This window comes from Dryobates pubescens, chromosome 3, assembly GCF_014839835.1.
Source record: "Dryobates pubescens isolate bDryPub1 chromosome 3, bDryPub1.pri, whole genome shotgun sequence".
Classification (NCBI taxonomy): Eukaryota; Metazoa; Chordata; class Aves; order Piciformes; family Picidae; genus Dryobates; species Dryobates pubescens.
In genome coordinates, this window is record NC_071614.1 from 7,809,627 (window position 1) to 7,832,017 (window position 22,391).

The 22,391-nt window shown below is 41.5% G+C and overlaps 1 protein-coding gene across 5 annotated transcripts in view; it reads right to left on the reverse strand.

Moving 5' to 3' along the window:
* The window catches only part of ASXL3 (ASXL transcriptional regulator 3), a 113,797-nt gene that overhangs the window by 10,997 nt on the left and 80,409 nt on the right, over positions 1-22,391 (reverse strand). For all 5 annotated transcript variants that reach the window (XM_054179638.1, XM_054179637.1, XM_054179640.1 and 2 more), the window contains 2 exons: positions 3,586-3,682; positions 3,001-3,106 (listed from right to left, as the gene is read on the reverse strand). In XM_054179638.1, the coding sequence (XP_054035613.1) occupies positions 3,001-3,106; positions 3,586-3,682 (203 nt within the window). The remainder of the gene's footprint in view (positions 1-3,000; positions 3,107-3,585; positions 3,683-22,391) is intronic.

A 22,391-nucleotide genomic window follows, 5' to 3' on the forward strand; every position in this document is an offset into this window, starting at 1 on the left:
GACACGTAACTCTCTCAAGAGTGGGAGAAGAAACAACAGACTGAGGCAAGAGTTTAACCCTTGCAATACCAGGGCAACAAGCCAGGAGAATGTGGATTTCTGGCAACATGCATCATCTGATCCCAAAATGACTGCAGAATGAGGTTATTGCTTTTTAAAGACAGTCAGAAAGAGGAAAACCGAACAATAGTGAGGAAATGGAAAGAGAACACAAATGGATGGAAGTAAACTGCAACAGTCCCACGACAAACAGCCTGGGTACAGATAGGAGCAAACACAAGAAACGATGGGTAGAGCCAACATGGAAGAAACATTTCTAAGCCCTTGGAATGCCATCATCTGGGCAGATTCTGCATCTGTTAGCAGTCCTTCTCTAAGTGTATGGTGAAACTTGAATGTACTCATGGAACATGAGAAGATCAAATTAGTTGACGTCAGAGCAAAAGCACCACACTGACTGTGAAGTGAGCAAGTTAGACTGCAAGAGACTTCCATTTTGCAGACAGTGTGTGTGACAAACAGCTCAGGAAGCTCTCAATTCTGCTACCTCAGCTGAATCAACATGGCTGAAAAAGAGACAAAGTCTGACCACACTCAAAGCAAGTTTAAAAACCAAAGAGAAAAAAAGGTGAGAGAAGGCACACAATGTGGAAATGACAGCAAATAACAAGCAAAAGTGCTTAAATCTGGCTAAGCAGCAAAGAAGCAGAATCTGCCCACATAACTTTCAGGAAGAGAATGCAAGTGAAAGAAGGCAGGCTGGGGAAAGGGCAGGGGGGGAGATCAGATGTAATACTGTAGTCAAAACGTAAATTATGTGCAAGATGACATTTTGCATGGCAATGTGGATGTCAGGGACCTATCAGCCCAAATGACATGTATCACTGCAGCCTGAGTAATTATCTGCCAACCATTATAGTGTCCAGCATTCAGCTAGCACGGCAGGATGGCTGGCTCCAGAAAATGATGAGTGTCGCTCTCTGTGCATGTGACAGGCATAGCTTCAGCCATTCCCCAGCTCACAAGGGACAGGGACATACTCTAGAGAGTCCAATGGAGGGCTACAAGGATGATTGAGGGACTGGAGCACTGCCCTGTGAGGAGAGGCTGAGAGCCCTGAGGCTTTTTAGTCTGGAAAAGTGAAGACTGAGAGGGGATTGAATAAATGTTTATAAATATCTGAGGGCTGGGGGTCAAGAGGGAGGGGAAAGGCTCTGCTCAGTTGCACCCTGTGACAGGACAAGGGGCAATGGATATAAACTACAGCACAGGAGGTTCCACCTCAACATGAGGAGGAATTCTTCACTGTAAGGGTCACAAAGCACTGGAACAGGCTTTTCAGAGAGGTTGTGGGGTCTCCTTCTCTGGAGACTTTCAAGCCCCACCTGGATGAGTTCCTGTGCGACCTGTGCTGGATTCTCTGGTCCTGCTCTGGCAGCAGGGGTGGACTTGATGATCTTCAGAGGTCCCTTCCAACCCCCAACATCCTATGACCCTGTGAGGTGCTCATGGTTTATGGTGATCCCTTCGTGAAAGGCTGGTTAAGCGACTCTTCTCTTGATAAGCACATGAAAAGCCACTATGTCCTGATCTAAAAACCTAATTCATATCTTTTGATACTAAAGGGATCAACACCTGGGCTACAGTGGGGTCTCAAAGCTGTTAAGGCAGAAATGAAGTACTTGACAATAAGAAAGTCTGTCATGTTAGGACCCTAGAATTTTCATTACTTGTAAAGATAAAGCAGTGTAGAAATATTATTCACACAGGGAGGAAGCATCCAGGAAGGATGTGCAAAAGAAAATATTAAAATGGCTCTTTCCATTTGCTTCCTTGTTTTCACTACATTTCCCAGTGGTTCAGGGCAGTGGGTAGTGAGAGGTAGCATTGTTGCTGTAGAAACACTGTAGTTAATGGCTTCACCTTTAAGTTAATCACTTACATGAATGGTTCCCTGTGCCCTGAGTTTTCTAAGTAAGAAACATCTAACAACAAAACTAAGACATTTCATGTGATGATGGTTCCCCTGGCACATTTTTTTCTGCAAAGTATTATGCATAAATTCCATTAAAACATACTTGGGAAAAAAAAAATCAATAACTTTCAAAGAATTAGTTTGTGCTTTACAATACTTAATACTTCCAATACTTCATATCTTTGAAACCAGAGTTAATTCTAAGCCTTAAGGGACTGACCTTTCAAAGCAAGTTTTAAAAGGACAATTCTTGAATTTAAAAAAAACCCACATAAATCTCTTCAAATTTGGGGGTTCTAAACACCTGAATATAAGAACTGACTTTTCAGCAGCTGCAGAATGCCATCTCTGTACCATCACCAATGAAAATGGGCTGACCTGTCCCCATTGTGCACCTGGAGTGATACTATCTAATTAATTTCAGTCAGTTAAGGGTACTTATTTATTCCTTGCATCTCCCTCTCATGGTCACTTTCATTTGTCTCTAGCCAACATTTCTTCCATGCCCATATTGTGCTCCAGCAAAGGGCCACCTCAAACAATAAAAAGAACACCATTTGGTTTTAGAAATTTTGCAGCTAGCTCAGAAAAAGAAAGAAATAAACAGAAGAAATGAAAACATTCCCCAGATATCTCTCTGCTGGGCTTCTAGTCTGTTGAAGCTGGTTTTGCTTTTTGAAGGAGGAGAGAACTGCCCTAATGCTGTCTTTTAAAAGATAATTAGGAAATGCTCACATGCCTGGGCCTTGTGTCCTAAGCTCTCCTTGGAATGAATTTTTATGGATGAGTTATGAACCTTTAAAAATGCAATTGTAATGCAAGGGCAGACACACCACTGTAATTCTACCCACAACTTCTTATACTGGGGAACGACTGCCTCTGATAACTGCTTTATTAAGTTTTACAGCATGCGACCGTGCTATGTGAAGCAGAGAATTATATTTTCATTTCCTCCTAAAAAATATATATATAATAAAATAATAATAATAATAATAAAAGCTTCTATTGTTTGCTTCAATACTTACTTTTCACCATAAAACCTTTCAAAGAATTTTTCTTTCCAAGGTTCTGTTTTCTTTTCCTTTTCGATCTCTTGCCTGATGCGCAGCTGCATTTCTGGTGTAAACTCCCCTAAAAAACAAATACTAACATACTGAATAAAAGTTGTCAAAGGATTAGCTTAATATGGGCAACTACACATTTGCAGACACAGGGAAATCACACAGAGTGGTTTCTCTTGCATCCACCAATTCAAAGTGAAAATAATGAAAGCCAAAAGCGAGTGGGACCCAGAAAGATTTAATTCGCCATACACCATCAGTATTTCCAATGCATATTGGTGGGATTTAGTTACATGCATTTATGTTTGCAAGAGGCAGTGATGAAAATGCTTGGGGCTTGCTTTCCCTCTCCAAACTGCCAAAATCAGCTGCCACAGCAAGCTGTAAAAGTGTACACTGCACTCACAATGCAATCAGCAATTTCCCTTTTGCTGAATTACTGGTGTATTACACTTGCTATTCTGAAAGCAGTTTGCAAATGTAGGGAGAGAGACATTCTTCATAAAAAGAATTAACCTTTGGTAAATCTGAGAACAAGTGGAGAGTTACCTTCTGCCAGTCGCTGCTTCCAGCCCTGTGCTGCATAGGCAAAGAATTCATTATTCAGAGCAGAGCTGCTGAGGCGCAAAACTCCATCACTCCCCATCTAGAAAAGAAGCCGATGGCAGCAGAAGATCGTGTCAGAAACAGTGTCAGCTGAGATTACAGAAAACCAGAGCTCCAATTAAGGGAAATGGGGAGGGATAGGGAGTGGGCACAATAAAGAAAATTACCTACTACTACTACTAAAGCATCATTTTCATTATAGTCCTTACTGGAAATGCCAGTGGGCTAACCCAGCACCAGTGTGCTCTCTTCAGTCATCAGTGCTACTGATGATAACTCAGTTAACAACTGACTGACGTGTTGTAATCACAGCCCTCTAGCTTGAGCCTATGTATAGAGCACAATCAAAAATCAAGATCATTACTGTACTTGCGCATCTGCAGGGAACATGGTACAGATCAAATCAATTATAGACTCATAGAAGGGGTAGGGTGGGAAGGGGCCTTAAAGATCATCTAGTTCTAACCCCCTGCCATGGGCAGGGACACCTTCCGCTAGACCAGGATGCTCAAGGCCTCATCCAACCTGGCCTTGAACACCTCCAAGAAGGGGCATCCACAGCCTCTCTGGGCAACCTGTTCAAGTGCCTCAACACCCTCACTGTAAAGAATGTCTTCCTAATTTCCAGTCTAATTCTCCCCTTTTCCAGCTTAGAGCCATTGTCCCTCATCCTATCACTACGAGTCCTCGTAAATCAAACAGAATGAAGACAGAAATTTTGCTACTCTGAATGAATCTAATCCTCTTGTTAGCAAACATGCTCTACTGGCAGAACAGTGGATGGCAGCTAACCTTAACCAAAATATACTGGAAACTCAGTACTAAACCTAAACCAAGCTATACACATCATTTTATACCCAACAACAGTGAAAAGTGTGGAAAAACATCATAATTTTTATTACTTTCCACATCTGTCAAACCAGCACATTTTCCAGCATATTAACATGTGTTCTAGCTATGCAATATCCCCTGATTCTCAGTGCTTGTTGCAAACTGGCGGCAGAAAGAAGCAGACATGTCAGAAACAGTAAATGCTATTTAGCAGTATGTCCCTTGCTGAGCTCCATATTTCACTTGATAATACTGGCCCCACCTTCAGAACAGCCTTGGGTAATTTACTCCTTGCCTAGCTGACATCCTGTTCTACAGTAATCTCACAGGAGTAAACCAGAAAGATGTGAAATAGGAGAGACAGAGTGATAAGCATAAACTCTGAAAACCAGGCAATGCTAAAGGCATTTGGTTACAGCAAGCAAATTGTATGTGCATGGTAGTGGAGTCCCCAAGCAGCATGTGAAACCCCAGCACTGCTGCCTGTGATTTCCTGCTATATGGCATTGTTTTGCCAACAAGTCATAGGATTTGCATTCAACTGGGGTGGATATATAATGCTGCTACGCTTCTCGTCATGTGGGCTGTGGAATACTTGCATATTAATTACAGATAGGCTATGACTAAGGCTGGAACTGGATAAAAACTGGAAAGAAACAGTGAAACGTGCAACAAGAAAATCGAATCAGTGAGACAAAGGCCATAAAGAGCATGTGAGTGTTGTATACAGCAAATTGGTGTGGCCCATTATCTTCTTTTTGCACAAATGAGCTTTTTCAGAAATAGGAACATTCCAGAATGAATATATTCAAGTGATATATGAATACATTCATGCCTTTTGCACCTGAACAAACAAATCTGAATACGGTGAAAACCAGCACTTGCACAATTTCCTAAAACATGAGATGAGAAGTTACAGAGAAAAGAATCACAAGTTGCTAAATTAAATTCTTTGCTCCTCAAAGAAAGGTGCTGAAGCCACCTTCAGCTTCAACATAAAAGGAGATGAAATAGTAAGACACATTCATGCCAGTGTTGGTTCTACTCCAGACTTCAGTAAATTCAAGGTATTATGCCAGTGTTCTGGAGGAAAGAGCAATGCAGACATGAAATTTCTACTATCATGTTTAACTGCATTTAACTGCAGGCTGTCTCTGAAAGGCATAGTGCTTCTGAGACTCCATTGCTCAGCTGATGGCAAGGAGTGGATCAGTATCACTAGCCAGACCAACAAATCTCATAGGAAAGTAATCATTTGCAGACAATAATTTTCTGTTAAATCAGCTTGATGATTCAACTTATCCTAAGGTCGTAGGATCATTAAGTCTCATATAAAGTTGGAATGTACTGCAAGAGATGGATACAAAATGCCATTTTTCCAGCATTAATCCACTTCCAGATTGCACTAAACAGAGTATGAAACTGTAGCCAAGTGTGATTGAGCTATTTCAACAGGCTGCATAAATCAAGAGCATGATGAAGACTGCCAAGTTATATTACCATGTGAATACAAGAACAGTGTCAGCTTCGTTGTAACCCTGTTGTTGGAAGGACATGAGAAAAGCAAGATCTGTAGCAAGAGTTACTGTGCCTTTAATTTTATTAGCTTGGGAAAAAAAGTGCCAAGTTTTGGGGTGCACAATTTCTTACCAGGTGTGAACTGCAAACCCCAAACTAAATGCTAGAAAGAGGTTCAACCAATTTCAGATGTTAACTAGTCCCCCTGAGAGAAAAGCACAGACTGAACCTTCAGAACAGAAAGCAAATGTTAGGAAGGTCATAGGTAAAGTTTATTAGGTCTTGTGAACCAGAAAAAAAATGCCAAGTGGTAAGTATCTGTGGAAGAAAAACAAAGAAGAAAAAGAGCAGAAAGGGAGAATGGGAAGGCTGCAGATCAAAAAAAATGATGTTCAAGATGCTCAGGTTAAGAAAAGTGAGAAGAACAAACTGAAGAAGTCACTGCTGACTTCATGGGAGTCTATGACATTAGCTAACAAATTTTAGTGAAATCTTCATTTCCTACCTCACCCAGAGAACATGTTTCCACCTAAGGCAAAAAGTTACAGTGGAAACTGAAAATTTTGAAGCCTAAGGGTCTATGCTCTGATGACAGAGACGGCACAATTAACCACTAGCTCTAAATTAGAAGTTGGAGAAACATGCCAATAAAGCAGTTCTTAAATACACTATTAATTTTTATGGTATTTAAAAAGTGCTGCCCAACAGAGACAGTGTGCTAATGAGCTGGAACAACAAACATTTCTTGGAAAGTTTATGTTTTATTCTGCTGAGCTTTAAATTTCTGGGTTTCTGATTAAGTACAATGGTAGAATTATGTCTTCTAATTCATACTTCTGTGCAGAATTCACAATGGCTTTTAAGCAGTTCCTCTTCTCATCAAAGACAATAAAACCCCCCCACTCAACCCCAAAACATATCTCCTAAAAGCCAACATCTGTTTGCACTACAAAGCAAATGTCAAGCACTTGTATCAAGAAGAACCAAGTCATCTTCCTATGAACTACTACTTCAATTTTTTTTCTCCAAGTTCCACTGAAAAATCTAGCAAAAAGTGACTTGCAAGCTTCAGAACAGACTGCAGCATCACAGTGCACACCTCAGCCTGCACAGGCTTCTACCAATAGGACACCCTCTGAATGCAGAGTACTGTGAACTGGGTGTGTGCTTTGGAACACACACTTTGGTGACTAATTTTTGTGCTCTTCTTACACTTCCGTTATACTAGGCAGGTCAATCATGTCCAAATTCATGTTTGTTGATCCTATAAATTTCCACCAGTTCCTACTGGTCATCAGGGAGCCTGATGCATTAATTGGTCTGTGTCTTTGCTATTAGCACCAGAACAAGAGGACACAGTCTCAAATCAACCAGGGGAAGTTTAGGCTTGAGGTGAGGAGAAAGTTCTTCCCAGAGAGAGCTGTTAGCCATTGGAATGTGCTGCCCAGGGAGCTGGTGGAGTCACCGTCCCTGGAGGTGTTCAAAAAGGGATTGGATGTGGCACTTGAATTCACAGTTTAGTAGTCATGAGGTCTTGGGTGACAGGTTGAACTTGATGATCTTTGAGGTGTTTTTCAACCTTATTGAGTCTATGATTCTATTCTATCTCTGCATGCTTAACACCAAGCTCGGTGGTTCAGCTTGCAACAGGAGTGAACTTCTCTTTCAGGGTTCCTACTTTGTAACACAGGCTACCTGCTCAGACTACTTCAGCTACCCAAATGCAGATGTAAGCAGTAACCACTTTTAGCTATTGACCATTTTAATAGAAAACATTGATCTCAGGGTCCTACAGAGACATTCTGGGCAGATACAAGCCAGAATTCTCAGGAGACCTCTAACCTTTAGATGAAGCAGTGTACTAGACTACATACCACTGTGCATAAGATATCTATGGTTGAATTACTTGTTTGCTCCCCCTGTCTTTAAGCTCTGGAGAATATGTGCAATGGTTAAATCTAGGGATCTATTGATGTTTTTATTAGCAGTGACAGACATACATCGGTAATGAACTCGTGGTTTAATAGGTCCCATAGGCAGAATGGCTTTAGCATCTTCACCCATGCCCCAAGAAGGTTTAGACATACAGCAACAGATAAGCAAAGATGGAAAACAGCCCTCACAGAGGAAAGGAACATGCTGTAAAGAGAGACTTGCTAATTTCTCAGGAATTTGAATGCTGTATTTATATATGGGGCCCAGTAATATGGGCAAATCAAATCAAACAAAATACTGTTCTGTGGGCCACTGCCAAAACAAGTTTATTTATAAAAGGAGGGGTTAAGGAAGGGGTCAGTGTGACGACAGTGGTACATTTATTTCAGTCTTTGTTGGTGGAACACTAATGCAAGAACTACAAATGGTACGTAGGAGGAATTGGAAGCTTTTGTTGACAATCAACATTTTGACTTAATTGGCAAAGTGGAGATCTGATAATTGATATGCCTGATAGCAGTATAAAAGACTAAAGCTTGTCTGGGGAAAAATAAGAAAGAAGAAATGACAACAGAATGAAAAAAACAATGTGTTTCAAGCAGGCATCTTTTCATGAATGCAGAAATGCTTGGGAGAATCCCCAAGAATGTGCTGTTAAAGAAACCTCACAGATTTTTAAACAAACAATACTGACCACAGGGAGTGCAAAGCCTCCTGCAAAGGAAGAATGGGGATTGTACAATGAGACCACATTGTCTTAGTTAGAACCTCACTGCTGATCTCACAGCGTGCAGGGCTTGGAAATGAGGTCAGCTTCCTAAGCGAGAATGCCACAGCAGAACATGGTATCGTGGGCCAGATTCAGACACAGTTGGTGAGGGACACATCAAACTCTGGAGGATGTAATTCTGATGAAAGATAACGTTCACTGTGCAACATGGAAAAAACTAGAGGGATGCAGAGACAAAGCTAATGTTCATAGTGCTTTTTTTGCATCCATCTTCACCATGAATCTGCTGCATTGGAGCATCTAATGTAATTAGCATCAGCAACAAAAGGCAAGAGGGTAAGATCTTACCCTTGAACAAGCAAGGAGCTGAATACAAGTACTACTTAAATGCATTCACATCATTTGGCCTTGATATACTAGCCTGTTAAATGTCCAATTATGATCTATTTCAGAACTTTACAAGACAGATTTCAGAGCAGTGAAGAGAACGGCAAAACCGTATGTGTACAGCATATCTGTATCACCCATGTCTGAAGAGGGGATAAACACAGCTAAGGGCTTTACAGACTCAACTAGCTTCAGAAGAACTCTCTGGCATACACACAGAAAACTGGCTCTTTTTTTTTGGGATGCCCTTGGGTATCCTAAGATATTCATACAGACACATTCCGGGCAGATGCAAGCCAGAACCTCCAGGGGACACCTAACTTTTTGAAGAAGCTGGGTACTAGACTACATAGCACCATATAGAAGAAGTCTATGGTTAAATCTCTTGCTTGCTCTGCCTGTCTCCAAGCTCTGGAGAATATGTGCAATGCTTAAAGCACAAGATACCACACTGTACACCACTGCCTGGAACTTAACAAGGAGCTGAGCAAGAGCCAACACAGATTTGTCAAGTACAGGGTACGTTGAGTCAGTCTATTTTCTTTCTGACAGCACAAAAGCCCTTGTGATAAAGGAGAAACAGCACACGTTTTGTATCTTCATTTTAACAGTGCAGGGTCAAATGACCTTTTCTAAGCAAAGCTAAGATACAGAAATTGGAATTAAGTGGCTGCAGAACTACTCAGAACTCTTTACTTAGGGAACCTTTATTTATTTATTTATTACCAGCTGGGAGACCGCATTTCAGGGGTAAGATAATGGAATTTGCAAATAACATCAGTTAGAGAAGGACTGAGCACCCTGAAATCTACAACTGGACTTCAGAATGTTTCACAGTTTACAAAGCTAAAGGACAGTGCATCAAATTGCCATTTATCACATCATGAAAAAGGAAACTAAAAGCAGTCTTGCACTCTCCTGACTAACTGCCAACCTCTTCTGTTTTTTTAAAAGAAAGGTGTTTAAGTCAGTCCTTGTGTGCTGTCTTCAAGGCCTCTTGCCTCCCAATGCCCTTCCAATGGAGTTGCTCTATTCAATTTAGTGTAAGTGACCACGGCTCAAGGGTCAGCCTCTCACTTGGGCAGAACTACCCCCAGAAACACTGTAGTTTCCTAAGATAATGATTTAGCCTTGCCTGCATGTGATTTAAACCTCAGAGTGCAATTAGCACCAAAATGGATCTCATAGCATGGAGCATTGCACTATCTTCCGGCTCTGCTTGTAATGCAGACACACTCTCGGTTTCTGGAACCATCTTTCTCAAGCACAAAACTGTCAGATCAGCCACCACAACTATTCTGCATGATGGCTGGAAGGAGCTTCACTCACTCATCAAAATTCCTTTGCTAGCAGTTGATAGCTTGAGGCATATTAAAAGCCAGGTTAGATGCTTGCTGTTCCTAAGGCTGAGTGTGACATCCCTGTGCAACAGACTTCTCATTAAGCCCAAGAACCAGAAATGATTATTGGGAAATACAGAATGGCTGCAGAGGGCATGATAAGGCTGTGTGCTTCAGTCACACCAAGGTTTTCTAGAAGTGTTACCTTTGCAAAATGGACAAGGCACTAAAAAGGGGAACAGAACTCACTACTATGTGTGCTCTTGTCAGTCTCCGGGCTGCTCTTGTCAGTCTCCAGGCTGTTTTATTTCTGACTGACACATTCTTCAGAAACTTTAACAAGATCTGCTTGCACTCATATATGCCTAAGTTCCATATAATAATGCAAAACAATGATTCTCCTGTTCGCTTCTTTGGCTAATGATCTGGGAACCAATTATATCGAGGAGTTCTCCATAGCTAGAGCTCTCCCTGTCAAGTAATAGTTGGCAGTTAGGAGACTTAACTTTTAACCATCTGAAAAATACTTTTAAGTGAACTTGCTTGTATTTCTAGTATGAAAATCATTGAAGAAGTTTCTCTGTTTCCTGTAGAATACTGCTGACTGTTCAAGTATGCCATTACCTACCCAAAAGTCATTTTTCCACTTACACAACCACCACTCAAAGAGATTGTGATAAATGGGACCGAACTAAAAGGATGCTCTACCAGTTAGCAAGTCTATAATAGAGGATGAGTGTGAATGCACTTGGGTAAGACAAGGCAAAGCAGCTGTAGTTGTCACAAAAAAAGTTCTGTTAAACAAGGGCTGCATTTCTGCTACACAACTCAACACTAAGCAAAGCTCCTATATTTTTCAAAGTCAGCAATATGTGAGTGGTACCATATGGTAACAATCCAAGATAAAAATCAGAGGTTGAGCTAACCCCTGATAATTGCAAGGAACAGCTCGTGTAGATGGAGCTTGTGAAGGATCACATAATAGACAATTAATAGGAAAGCTGTCAAAGAAAAGATTTCTATTTCTATTTGGCTTAGCTGGCACAAGTCTGGAGAAGGGGTATTTTCATTTCCATGAGTATTTTAGTCCACTTGATGTAACTGTGGCTACTACTCATATACATGCATCCACCATCTCCTATTTATATCAGTTAAGCTCTGCCAGCAATCAAAGCTAACTTCAAGTACACACAACTCTTCCATGGGTTGGTTGCCTATTGTAGGAGATACAGCACTTGATCGTTATTAAAGCTGCTGCTCTTCACATTTTATTTGGTTCTGGTAGAAAAGGCCAAATCCAGCACTTCTTCCTTAGAATTTTATTCATGGAACAACATGTTTAGGGCCTTGCTCACTCGAGTTCAGAGCACCTCCAAGAAGAGAACTTCCACAATCTCTCTGGACAACCCTGTTCAGCCCTTTAACCACTCTTGCTGTGAAATTATTTCTCCTGATAACCAAATCAGAATTTCCCATGTTTCAGCTTGCTTCCACTGTCTCTAGGGCTATTACTGTATACTCCAAGAAGAGATGTCTTCTCTACAACTTCCTATCAGCTGTCTGTAAACTGCCATGAGATCCCCTCACAGTCTCCTCCTAGGTGAATTAATCCAGCCCTCCTGTGCTACAGACTTTTAACCATCTTGGTAGCCTTCCACTGGGCTTGATCCAATATGTCAATGTCTTCTTGAAAGAATGGGTATCAATGACCGCTTCTTTGACCTGCTGTTCATGGTCCTGCTCATTGAGCCCAGGATGCTGTCACCCTTCCTTACTGCCAGGGTGCAATGCTGGCTCTTAGTTCACTTGCAGCCCACCAAGAACCCAGGATCCTTCTGGCCCTTTTTGAGACAGGTGCGACATTTGCTTTCTCCAGTCTTTGGGGACCTTTCCTGAGCTCCAGGATCTTTCAAAGCTAATAAAGAGCAGCCCTGCAAAGTCATTACCCATTACTCAAAGGTCTTTCCTCATAAGAGATGCTCCAGCCCCTAAATCTTCTTTTTGACCCTTCACTGTAGCTCCAGCTCTCTCTGCTGGGGAGAACAGAACTGGAAGTACTCTAGGTGTGGCCTTACCAGTGCTGAGTTAGATCAGGTGGTTGAGCAAACTCCCATCACAGTGATGTCCATGCCACTTGCCTGCCATCTGACTCAGACCCCTAAGGTCTGAAGCAGGCTGTAATCCACCATATAGAGGAGCTCTGTACACATACACTGCTCCCCTTGTCCTTTCTGCCTGTCTTTTCTCAGGAGAAGCAAATTTTGATCAGTGGTTTTGATATACATAAAAAAAGGGAAGGAAAAACGTGCGCTAAGAAAGGCCCAGTGGAGCCTTACTGGAGAGGAGCAAAAAAAGGGGGAGGGGAATGAATAGTAAAGGAGTTGGTAATTACCAGGTTTAATATAAAATGTTGATGGTTTCAGGTCTTGAGGAAACAGATGGTAGGAACGTGGAAGAAGAAATGCAGTTGGAAGCTACAGAACACTTTTAAAAACAGACAGGGCTTGCCAAAAACCACAGAGACAAAAGGATAGCAACTGCTTCTTTGCCTGAAGATAAGGAACATTTAGAGGCTGGTCTCAAACACACACCAAAACCCATGCACACATTTACACACAGTGCTAGGAATCTGAAGGAAAATCAAGCCTTTCTTAGAACGGTTTCCATGTATTTAAAGCCAGCGATGGAAAAAACAAGTCTGAGTTTAAAATAGTAAATAGGAGTACAAGAAAATTGCTTCTGATGAGATGCAACTATCAGGACCTTTTTTGCTGTTGTGACTACAAAGCAGTTATTATGAAGAGACATCCAGCACAAAGGGATGCAGCAGACAGCAATACACGCATGTGACTTGAGAGCTGCTCCCAGACCAGCGAGCTCAGCCACCTCAAGCTGATGTTTCAGGTAAAGATACCAGTTTACAACACGTCTCTCAGAGCAGTTCTGATGTAACACAGCTTGAGTGCTATTGTTCACTCTATGCAATCTCTCTTCCACGGGTCTCACCTTTCTGCAGCAGAGTACAGCCTGACCCAGAATACAGTTACATTTTATTTAGTGCTCGTTATGATGTTATCCATGCTCCTGCCATTCCCCAGTGATCACTGACATAACATAAACAGTTTGTCCTCAAATACAAAACGAAAAGACAGATTCTGAAGACAGATGGTGAATGTAATTCTGAATATTACTTTAGTCTTTTAAAAAATAGCCAGACTAAACTTAGAAGTGAAGCATCAAAGGATGAAAATGAAAATATCCACCTCTATAGGAATAATTGCTTCAGACACGAGGAGCAAAGGAAGAAGAGGCTTTTAAAGAAAGAAACAAAAGACCTTTTCCATCTTCACTAAAGTGGGAAATGTGCCGAGTAAGACTGAAGAATTGCAAACATATGTTTTCAAAATGAAATGTGACTTGTTAATTTAGACCTTGTCTAAATCAAGAAGACAAGTGGGATAGCTATATTCATTCCAATACACTGCAGTGTCAAAAGTAAGGAAAAAAAAAAAGAAAGAAAGAGAAAAAAAAAGAGACAATAGAATCCAATCTGGTTGAGCTCAGATGCAAGAAATTAAATGAAGAATTTAAGGAGAACAATAAATCTGGCAAAATGGAAAGATAAAGCACACTTTAAAATGAAGCCAGAAGTAAAATATAAGGGAAGCAAGATATGCAGCAAAGAGCATCTTCTAACTCAATTCAAATTATAGGCATTACAATTAAACCACATTTTGCTATTGCATCTGTCATCCAAGTACAAGCCCAAGCATATCAGAACACACAACAGCAGCAAGCATTTACAAAAGTATTTGAAAAGAGGCAACATAAGCTTGGGAGTAAAAAAAAACACCACAAAAAGTAAAATCTTGACTTGCTGGAATGTGTCCAGAGAAGGGCAACGAAGTTGGTGAGGAGTTTGGGACACAAGCCCTATGAGGAGAGGATGAGGGAGCTGGGGTTGCTTAGCCTGGAGAAGAGGAGGCTCAGGGGAGACCTTCTTGCTCTCTACAACTACTTGAAAGGAGGTTGCAGCCAGGTGGGGGCTGCTCTCTTCTCCCAGGCAAGCAGCACTGCAACAAGGGGACACAGTCTCAAGCTGCACCAGGGGAGGTTTAGGCTGGATGTTAGGAAGAAGTTCTACACAGAGAGAGTGATTGCCTATTGGAATGTGCTGCCCAGGGAGGTGGTGGAGTCACCATCATTGGAGGTGTTTAGGAGGAGACTTGATAGGGTGCTTGGTGCCATGGTTTAGTTGATTAGGTGGTGTTGGATGATAGGTTGGACTCGATGATCTCAAACCAACCTGGTTTATTCTGTTCTATTCTATCTTACACAGATTGTTATCAAGCCAAGTATGTATGAAACTTGTTAAAAAAAAAAGATGCTTGGACTCTTTGAGAAAGCAAAACATTATTAAACTACTCAACAATGCTCATATGGTGGGGAAGGTGAAGGAAAGAAAACAAAATAGATGTAAACAACCCAGGTCTATCCATTTAGCTTTTGCTAAAAATAAAAGAGATATGCCTTTGACCCCCAGAAGCAGAAGGTTAGTGGAAGTTAAAACTAAACATCTAAAATTATTCATGTCATAAATTAAAACCCTGCACCCAATGCCTTTCTCTAGCATTAGAAAACATTGCCCTCCTATGACAAGAAAAAAAGGACTGTGTGTCTTTAACATAAGAGAGACCAAGCTAAAGGAAATTTGAGTCTAAGTAATACAAAGAATAGGAATATTCTGGAATAATTATCCTTGTTTTATTTAAGCAAGAGAAACAGAAGAGAGGGGAAGGGAAGGAGGGAGTGGGAGAGAGAAAAGGAAGGAAGGTGGGAGAGTGGAACTGAAGGAAGGAGGGAGAGTGGAATAGAAAGGGTGGAGAGAATGAGAGAGAATGCAGCAGAAGCATGGATGAATCACTTCTGCTTGCTCTCATGTCCACTGCACCTGCATCCAACATCCTGTTTCAAGTCCTTGTTTGTCTTCAGATTCACACTAAGAAATGTTCTGTTCTTCATCTGATTCCAGTGCAGGCCTACAGCAGCAACACTGGAGGCACTACAGACTAACTCACATCACATAATTACAAGCACTCTGCAAGGAAGGAACAGTAGGAACACTGCCCACTGCAGTAGTGCTACACATCCTTAATAGCCACATGATGTGAAGCATGCCAGTCCCTGGTGTCCACAGATGTTGCAGTTTATGTCTACATATTAGTTATACTCTCAGAACACAGCTCCTAGCAGAAAGTCTTTTAAAAAAGCACCTGTGCAAGTACTTTCCTGCTGGAAGGGAGGTGCTTTATCAATTCTTCCTTTCTTTTTAAAGTACTAACGATTCTGTCAAATGTAAATGGAGCTGGTATTGCATACAAGATCCTCTTCTTTTTCCCTTTTTTTTTTAAGCACTAACAGCTGTGCTCTGTCCTTTACAAAATTTGTTTGGAGGGAAGGAGAGTGGAACAAAAGCTTCACATGTTTGCATCAGAAGAACAACAGTGAACAGAGATTCACACACCAGAAGGACTTAAGGAAAAGGATGCTGTAGAGACAGCTGTAGCTCTTGTATTTTCAGCTTTCAGCAAGCACAGCACCATTGCTGAGTCCTACTAGATGTTCTGAGTGGAGCCTTGCTACACACAAAAGCAACTGCAATAGCTCTGCTAACACCTCTGCAAAACTTGTTCATAAAGGTGGGATGTGTTTTAAGTCTGACACGAGCTTGTATCCTGGGCTTCAGAAATGAAACAAGAACTTCCACAGTAGGAATGCAGCATGGTGGAAAACACTGATTCATACTTCTGAAATAGTGACCAAGCCTGCAGAAATGCAACATGACACTTAATCAAAAATGTAAAGCCTCCTATTCAGACATGTATTGAGGAAGACCTCTAAGGATTACTGCCAACAAGCAAACACAATTCCATCACCACATCAATCAGAGCAGAGAGATTGCAGTGCAGGTGCAGCGAGCCTTGCTGGACTGCACCAGGGAAGCTAAGACAGTATTCCTATAGCTGAAGCCAACAGGGATTTTGAAGTAAAATCCTTCAGCCTTCAACTCACGTAAAGTGAAACTGATGTCTGCTGTTAATAGGTGGCTGTGAAAGGCGCAGATCCACCATCCCTACAGCCGCGGCTGGTAAGCAAGGTATTAACTTGCAGCACAAGGTCAGGGGGCCAGCTGGGGACAGTAATTTCTCTAAGCACCCCTGGCTAGCTGAGCTCAGGAATCAGAGCCCCAGACTGTGACTGAAAGGCAGCTTAAATGCTTTGGAATGTCTTCATCCATCTAGTCTACAAGATACCAATATTAAAAAGTCCCCTTATAAAGCTGTACAAATAAAGCACGTTACGACAACACCGTGCTACTCACATTAACCAATAAAACCAAACAAAAAATGTCAGTTAAGGGGAGAAATGTAACATAAAATGACCTTCAATTACTGTACACACAGGGGTGCCAATTTAACAGCTTTTTAAATATGCTTAGGTGCAGAAGACATATGTTACATCTGACCTTCTATTGCAAATGTTCTCCTCTGAACTAAGTGCTTTTGTCATAACCCTAAAACTATTCCAGTGTAAAACTCAAACATTTACAGGAACAGAATAATAAATATTTGAAAGCTACTGATGACAGAGAATTCAAAAAGACAGTTAAAAAGCTGCAGTATTAGCAGAAAAGGCAGCCAGCAAGATAAGGTAACCATTTAGCTACTGCTACACAAGAATTCCGTGGGGAGAAACGTAAAACAAACCTAGGACCAAAGAACACACAGAGGGCTCATTTCTGCAGTTGGATGGCTTGTAAAGAAAATGCTTGAAAAGTCCAACTGCAAATAAATCAAGTACTGATGAAGTTAAAGCAAACAGGAAGATGCTTACACTGCTACAAGGAAGGAACTGTGAGAATAAAGCTTTGTTTACTCTCTTTTAATATGAAACTAAGACACAGGAAGATATACACTTAATAGTATTTAATTTATTCTTTTGATTACAAAGAATAAAATAAATACTAACTGTCAGAATGGCAGATACCAGACTTCTCTCCTTGCCTCTCTGTGCATTACTCATTACCTGCTCTCCACTGCAGCACTCAGACTGATGTGCCTTGGAGGAGGAGTAATTTGTGCACATCAAAACCAACGGTTACCTTTTGTTATCGCTGCTCAAAACGGTAGGAACAGATATTAAGTTGATTCATACTACATGAAAGCAAAGAGGTTTTGAAACAGAATTCTGTAGATAATCTCCCCCAAATCACTTCCAACTACTTTAAGGAGAATAGAGGAAAATCACCAACTGACATCAGCCTGTGTCTTTTTCTCAATGCGAGGTGAAAGGAAATGTTTGGGACCCTCACTACAAGGCACTGAGGTCCTGCAGTAGGTCCAGAGAAGGGCAACAAAGCTGATAAATGGTATGGAGAACAGGTCTGGTGAGGGGCAGCTGAAGGAACTGGGGTTGTTTAGTCTGAAGAAAAGGAGGCTGAGGGGAGACCTTCTTTCTCTACAACTCCCTGAAAAGAGGCTGTAGTGAGGTGGGGCTCAGTCTCCCTAGTAAAAAGTGACACGATGAAAGGAAATGGCCTCAAGTTGCACCAAGGGAGGTTGAATATTAAAAGAAACTTCACTGAAAGGGTTCTCAAACAGTGGAACAAGCTTCCCAGGGAGGTGTTTGAAACCCCATCCCTTGAGGAGTTGAAAACAGGCAGGGAAGTGATGCTGAGGGACATGGTTTAGCACCAGGCTTTGGAGAACGGTTGGACTTAACCTTAAAGGTTTTTTCCAACCAAAACAATTCTACAATTCCACAATTCTATAATCAACCTGAAAGTTCCAGCATCTGAACTGCGTGGGCCAAGACAAGCTTGGTGAGATAAAATGGCACTGCAACCTAACACACAGGTCTGAGAAGGCTTTGAGATCCTTCACTGGTGTTTTACAGGAGGAAATTATCATGCTGTATGAAAGGGCAGGGCAGGTGCAAACCACGAGAGGCTCAGGAGAACGCAGTTTTATCAGAAGAGAAAATACAGGACATGGAGTTAAATTTTCAGGGATCAAGAAGCTGAAACAGGTTGCCCAGGGAAGTGGTGGAAGCCTCACCCCTGGAGGTTTTTAAGGCCAGGCTGGATGTGTCTCTGAGCAATGTGATCTAGTGTGAGGTGTCCCTGCTCATGGCAGTGGGGTTGGAACTAGATGATCCTTGAGGTCCCTTCCAACCCTAACAATTCTATGATTCTAAGTTGTTAAGCATTTGTAGAGTCTGGAAAGATGTGGCTTTATTCAGAGCATTCAGGAATGAACATTTTGGTTAGCTCTCCAAGGATAAGTAAAATCACTTCAGCTTTCTGCTGCTATTCAGGTGAGGCAGGATGTCTCTTCTTGGAAGCTTACTACACGGGTGTATATCCCATCCTTTTGCCTCCCCCAGTATTAATAGCCAGAATTTGACTCCTCAGTAGCACAACAAGGAAAGATGGTGTAGACAAGATACTGCCAGCTGCCACTCCTGTTCAGCAACCTGTCATACAGCCCTGTTACTCATCCTCACACAACAGAAGTTGTTTAATTAATATTTAAAGAAGCACTGATGCAGTATAGCTGTGTAGATACAGAGAAAAACTTCAGCTTTGAAGAGGAGTAATTGCTGAGAGGTGGTCAGGATGCTGTTACATGTAATTATCAACTTGATGTATTAATATTAGAAGCAGATATTTCTTTGATGAAAACTCCATTGTTCTTCAGCTGTAGAATGTTCTAATTAGAGCTGAAAAGAAAAATAATTTGCTGGGATTTGTGACAACTGAAATGTTTTGTGCAGAGCTTGCTTTCCATACAGTTTACATACCTACATGTTTTCTTTATTGCCAGCTCCTAGGTCTCCTGTGGGGATCACCCAACAGGCTCCTGTGTCAGCTGAACTTTGAGATTTCTGATCCTTTGAGTCCACATAGATTAATAAAGAGCTGAAAATCTGGATGTTCAGATTTCAGACAGTGAAGTTCCCAGTATTCAGTGAAGCAGCCTGCTAAATAGACAAGTCTGGCTTGTGGCTGCTTCTTGGAACAATGTCCACATACTATTTCACTCTGAACCCAAATGAAAGCAAATAAAATCCTTGATAAAACACATTTACCATAACTGCCAACTTGCTCCTGTTTCTTTTATAGGCATTTTGAAAACAGAAAATTACACACAGGTCACATTGCTACTGACATTAAACTTAAACTAATATACAAGCTGAAATCAATTTCAAGTGTGAATAACTGATGATACAATCTTTTCCTAAGGGGGGAAGAAACAAGGCAACAACAGCAGCAACATCAGCAGAGTTGTGCTCAGCTTAGAATCATAGCATCATTAATGTTGGAAAGGATCTTTAAGATTTATTCCAACCACAACCCAACTACCATGACCACTAAATTATATCCTGAAGTTCCACATCTACTAATTTTTTTAACACCTCCAGGGATGGTGACTCCACCACCTCCCTGGGCAGCCTGTTCCAATGCCTGACCACTCCTGCAGTAAACAAATCTTTCTTAATATCCTATCTAAACCTCCCCTGGCAAAACTTGTGCCCTATCAACGCCAGCCTCACTCCAACCTCCTTTCAGGCAGTTGCAAAGTGCAAAAAGATCTCCTCTCAGCCTTCTCTCTTCCAGACTGAAAAAACCCCAGTTCCCTCAGCCTCCCCTTGTGCAGCATGTCCTTCAAACCCCTCACCAGCCTCATTGCTCTTCACTGGACACCCTCCAGCACCAGCTTCTTCCATTCTGGAACACCTTTCCTAAGGCCTTTTGTTCCATGGATTCCACAAGGGGCTCCTATGGCTCCCTGATAGGAGCTACAATATTTGAACACAGAAGAAAAAGCAGAGAACAAATCCTATGAAACTCCTGCCTTGGCCCTGAACTTTTCCTGCACATAATAGACTAACCAGGGCTGAGAGAGAAGCAATTATGTTTGTAATACTTACACACCAAAAAAAGAAAGCCTCAACTCCCTTAACTAATGGTTTCTAAAATGCTTATTCAAAGTGACATATGCATGACAAGTTTCAGCTCAGTACGATTTAAGGAGGAGGAGTTACACCGCCCAGAAAAATGGTGTTTATGACAGAAATGACAAAGGATCATTCATCATGGTTTTGTTTTTTCCTATGTGGAGCAGTAATAAAGCCTAAATGAGACTGCACTTCATTAGTAATTTATTTCACAGATCACTATATATACACAAATAGCATAACTCTATTACAGCTTTATAGTGCCATTCATTACAGTACTTCACATACTATATCCACATGACAACACAGAAATGCAGCTTTCCCTGGGGCAAACAGCAGCAGCCAACCGCAGGGCGGTGCACAGGGGGGAAAACCTTCAGAACTAGAAGAGCAGAAGTAGGAATTCTCAGGCAAAACAAGAAAAGGACAATATAAACCAACAAAAATGAACCCTCAGAGATGGGCAGATAACTCAAAGAATCATAGAATTGTTTTGGTTGGAAAAGGCCTCTAAGATCATCAAGTCCAACCATCAACCCAACACCACCATGGCCACGAAACTATGTCCCCATGTGCCATGTCCACACTTTTCTTGAACACCTCCAGGGATGGTGACTACACCACCTCCCTGGGCAGCCTGCTCCAATGCCTGATCACTCCTTCAGAAAAGAAATTTTCTTTAATGTCCAATCTAACCCTTCCCAATTTCAAGCCATTTCCTTGTGCCCTGTCACCGGATACTAGGGAGAAGAAATCAATCCCCACCTCACTACAACCTCCTTTCACGGAGCTGTAGGGAACAATGATGTCTCCTCTCATCCTCCCCTTCTCCAGTTCTCCCAGTTCACTCAGCCACTCCCAATAAGACCTGTTTTCCAGATCCTTCTTCTCCAGCTTTGCTGCCCTTCTCTGGACACACCCAGAACAGATGTCTGCTGGCCTGATGCCCCATTTGACAGTAGAAATAAATGAGGAAGACTGAATACCCTTGCCTTGTCCAGTCTGGAATTCCAGATTGGAATTCTCTCTCCCACTTCCTTTATCCCTGAGCACTAGACTGGCATTCTCCACTTGCCAGAGGAAGGGAAAGAATATCAGTTCTATTGCTTTCATCAGCCCCTATCTGGGATGCTACTCTTTGGGTACAGCAAAGGACACACTCTCAGGTGTCAGGAAAAGGGATGCAATTCTTTGCTAAGACCTCCACAAAGTGAGGATTTGGGGTTACTGCATTCCCCATCAGAAAATAATCCTCAAACACACTTAGAGGCCAAACATTTCCATTAATCTTTCAGAGATGAATGGAGGCTCTTGCCTTCCAAGCACACATTAAAACATGGTATAACACAAAACCCCAATGAATGCCGTGAGAAGACAGCAGACAGGAGGGCACCTGTAAATGTCTCACAGCAACTGCTTTTTTTGTGACTAGTTTGCTTGCTAAGTGTCCAGTGATGTAGTGTTGGGTCTTTGAAAAAGCACCCCCAAAAATATGCATTATGCAAACACTGTCTGAAATCCAAATTAAAAGAGAAATGTTTTGCTTTTAACTAGTGAGGTATGATTAAATTCAACAAATATTCTCTTGATTTTCTTGCCAAAACCTCTGCTGTAAAAACCCTGATAAGAAGGTAATGGCTTGTTAGTTCTGGAGCCCCTATCTTTAAAAATACATTTTGGAGTGTGAAGCTTCCAAATAAAGCCTCTGCACTTGAAATGTAATTCATGAACACAGGGATATTTAATCACTGGAGGAAAAAAAAAAAACCAACAAACATGATTTTACCAAGCAGATTTTTTCCCCCCCATCTTTTCTGTGAAATTAATTAGAAAGACAGAAGAAATAAAAATCAAACTGATCAGAAAACTATTTGCTGGGCACTAATTTAAAATCTGGTTTCCAGCAGGGAAAAAGGCTCTGTTGCAATTTCTCAGTACTGACTTTGACTGCATTATGGGAGCAAGAGAATGAACACATTTACTCTGTC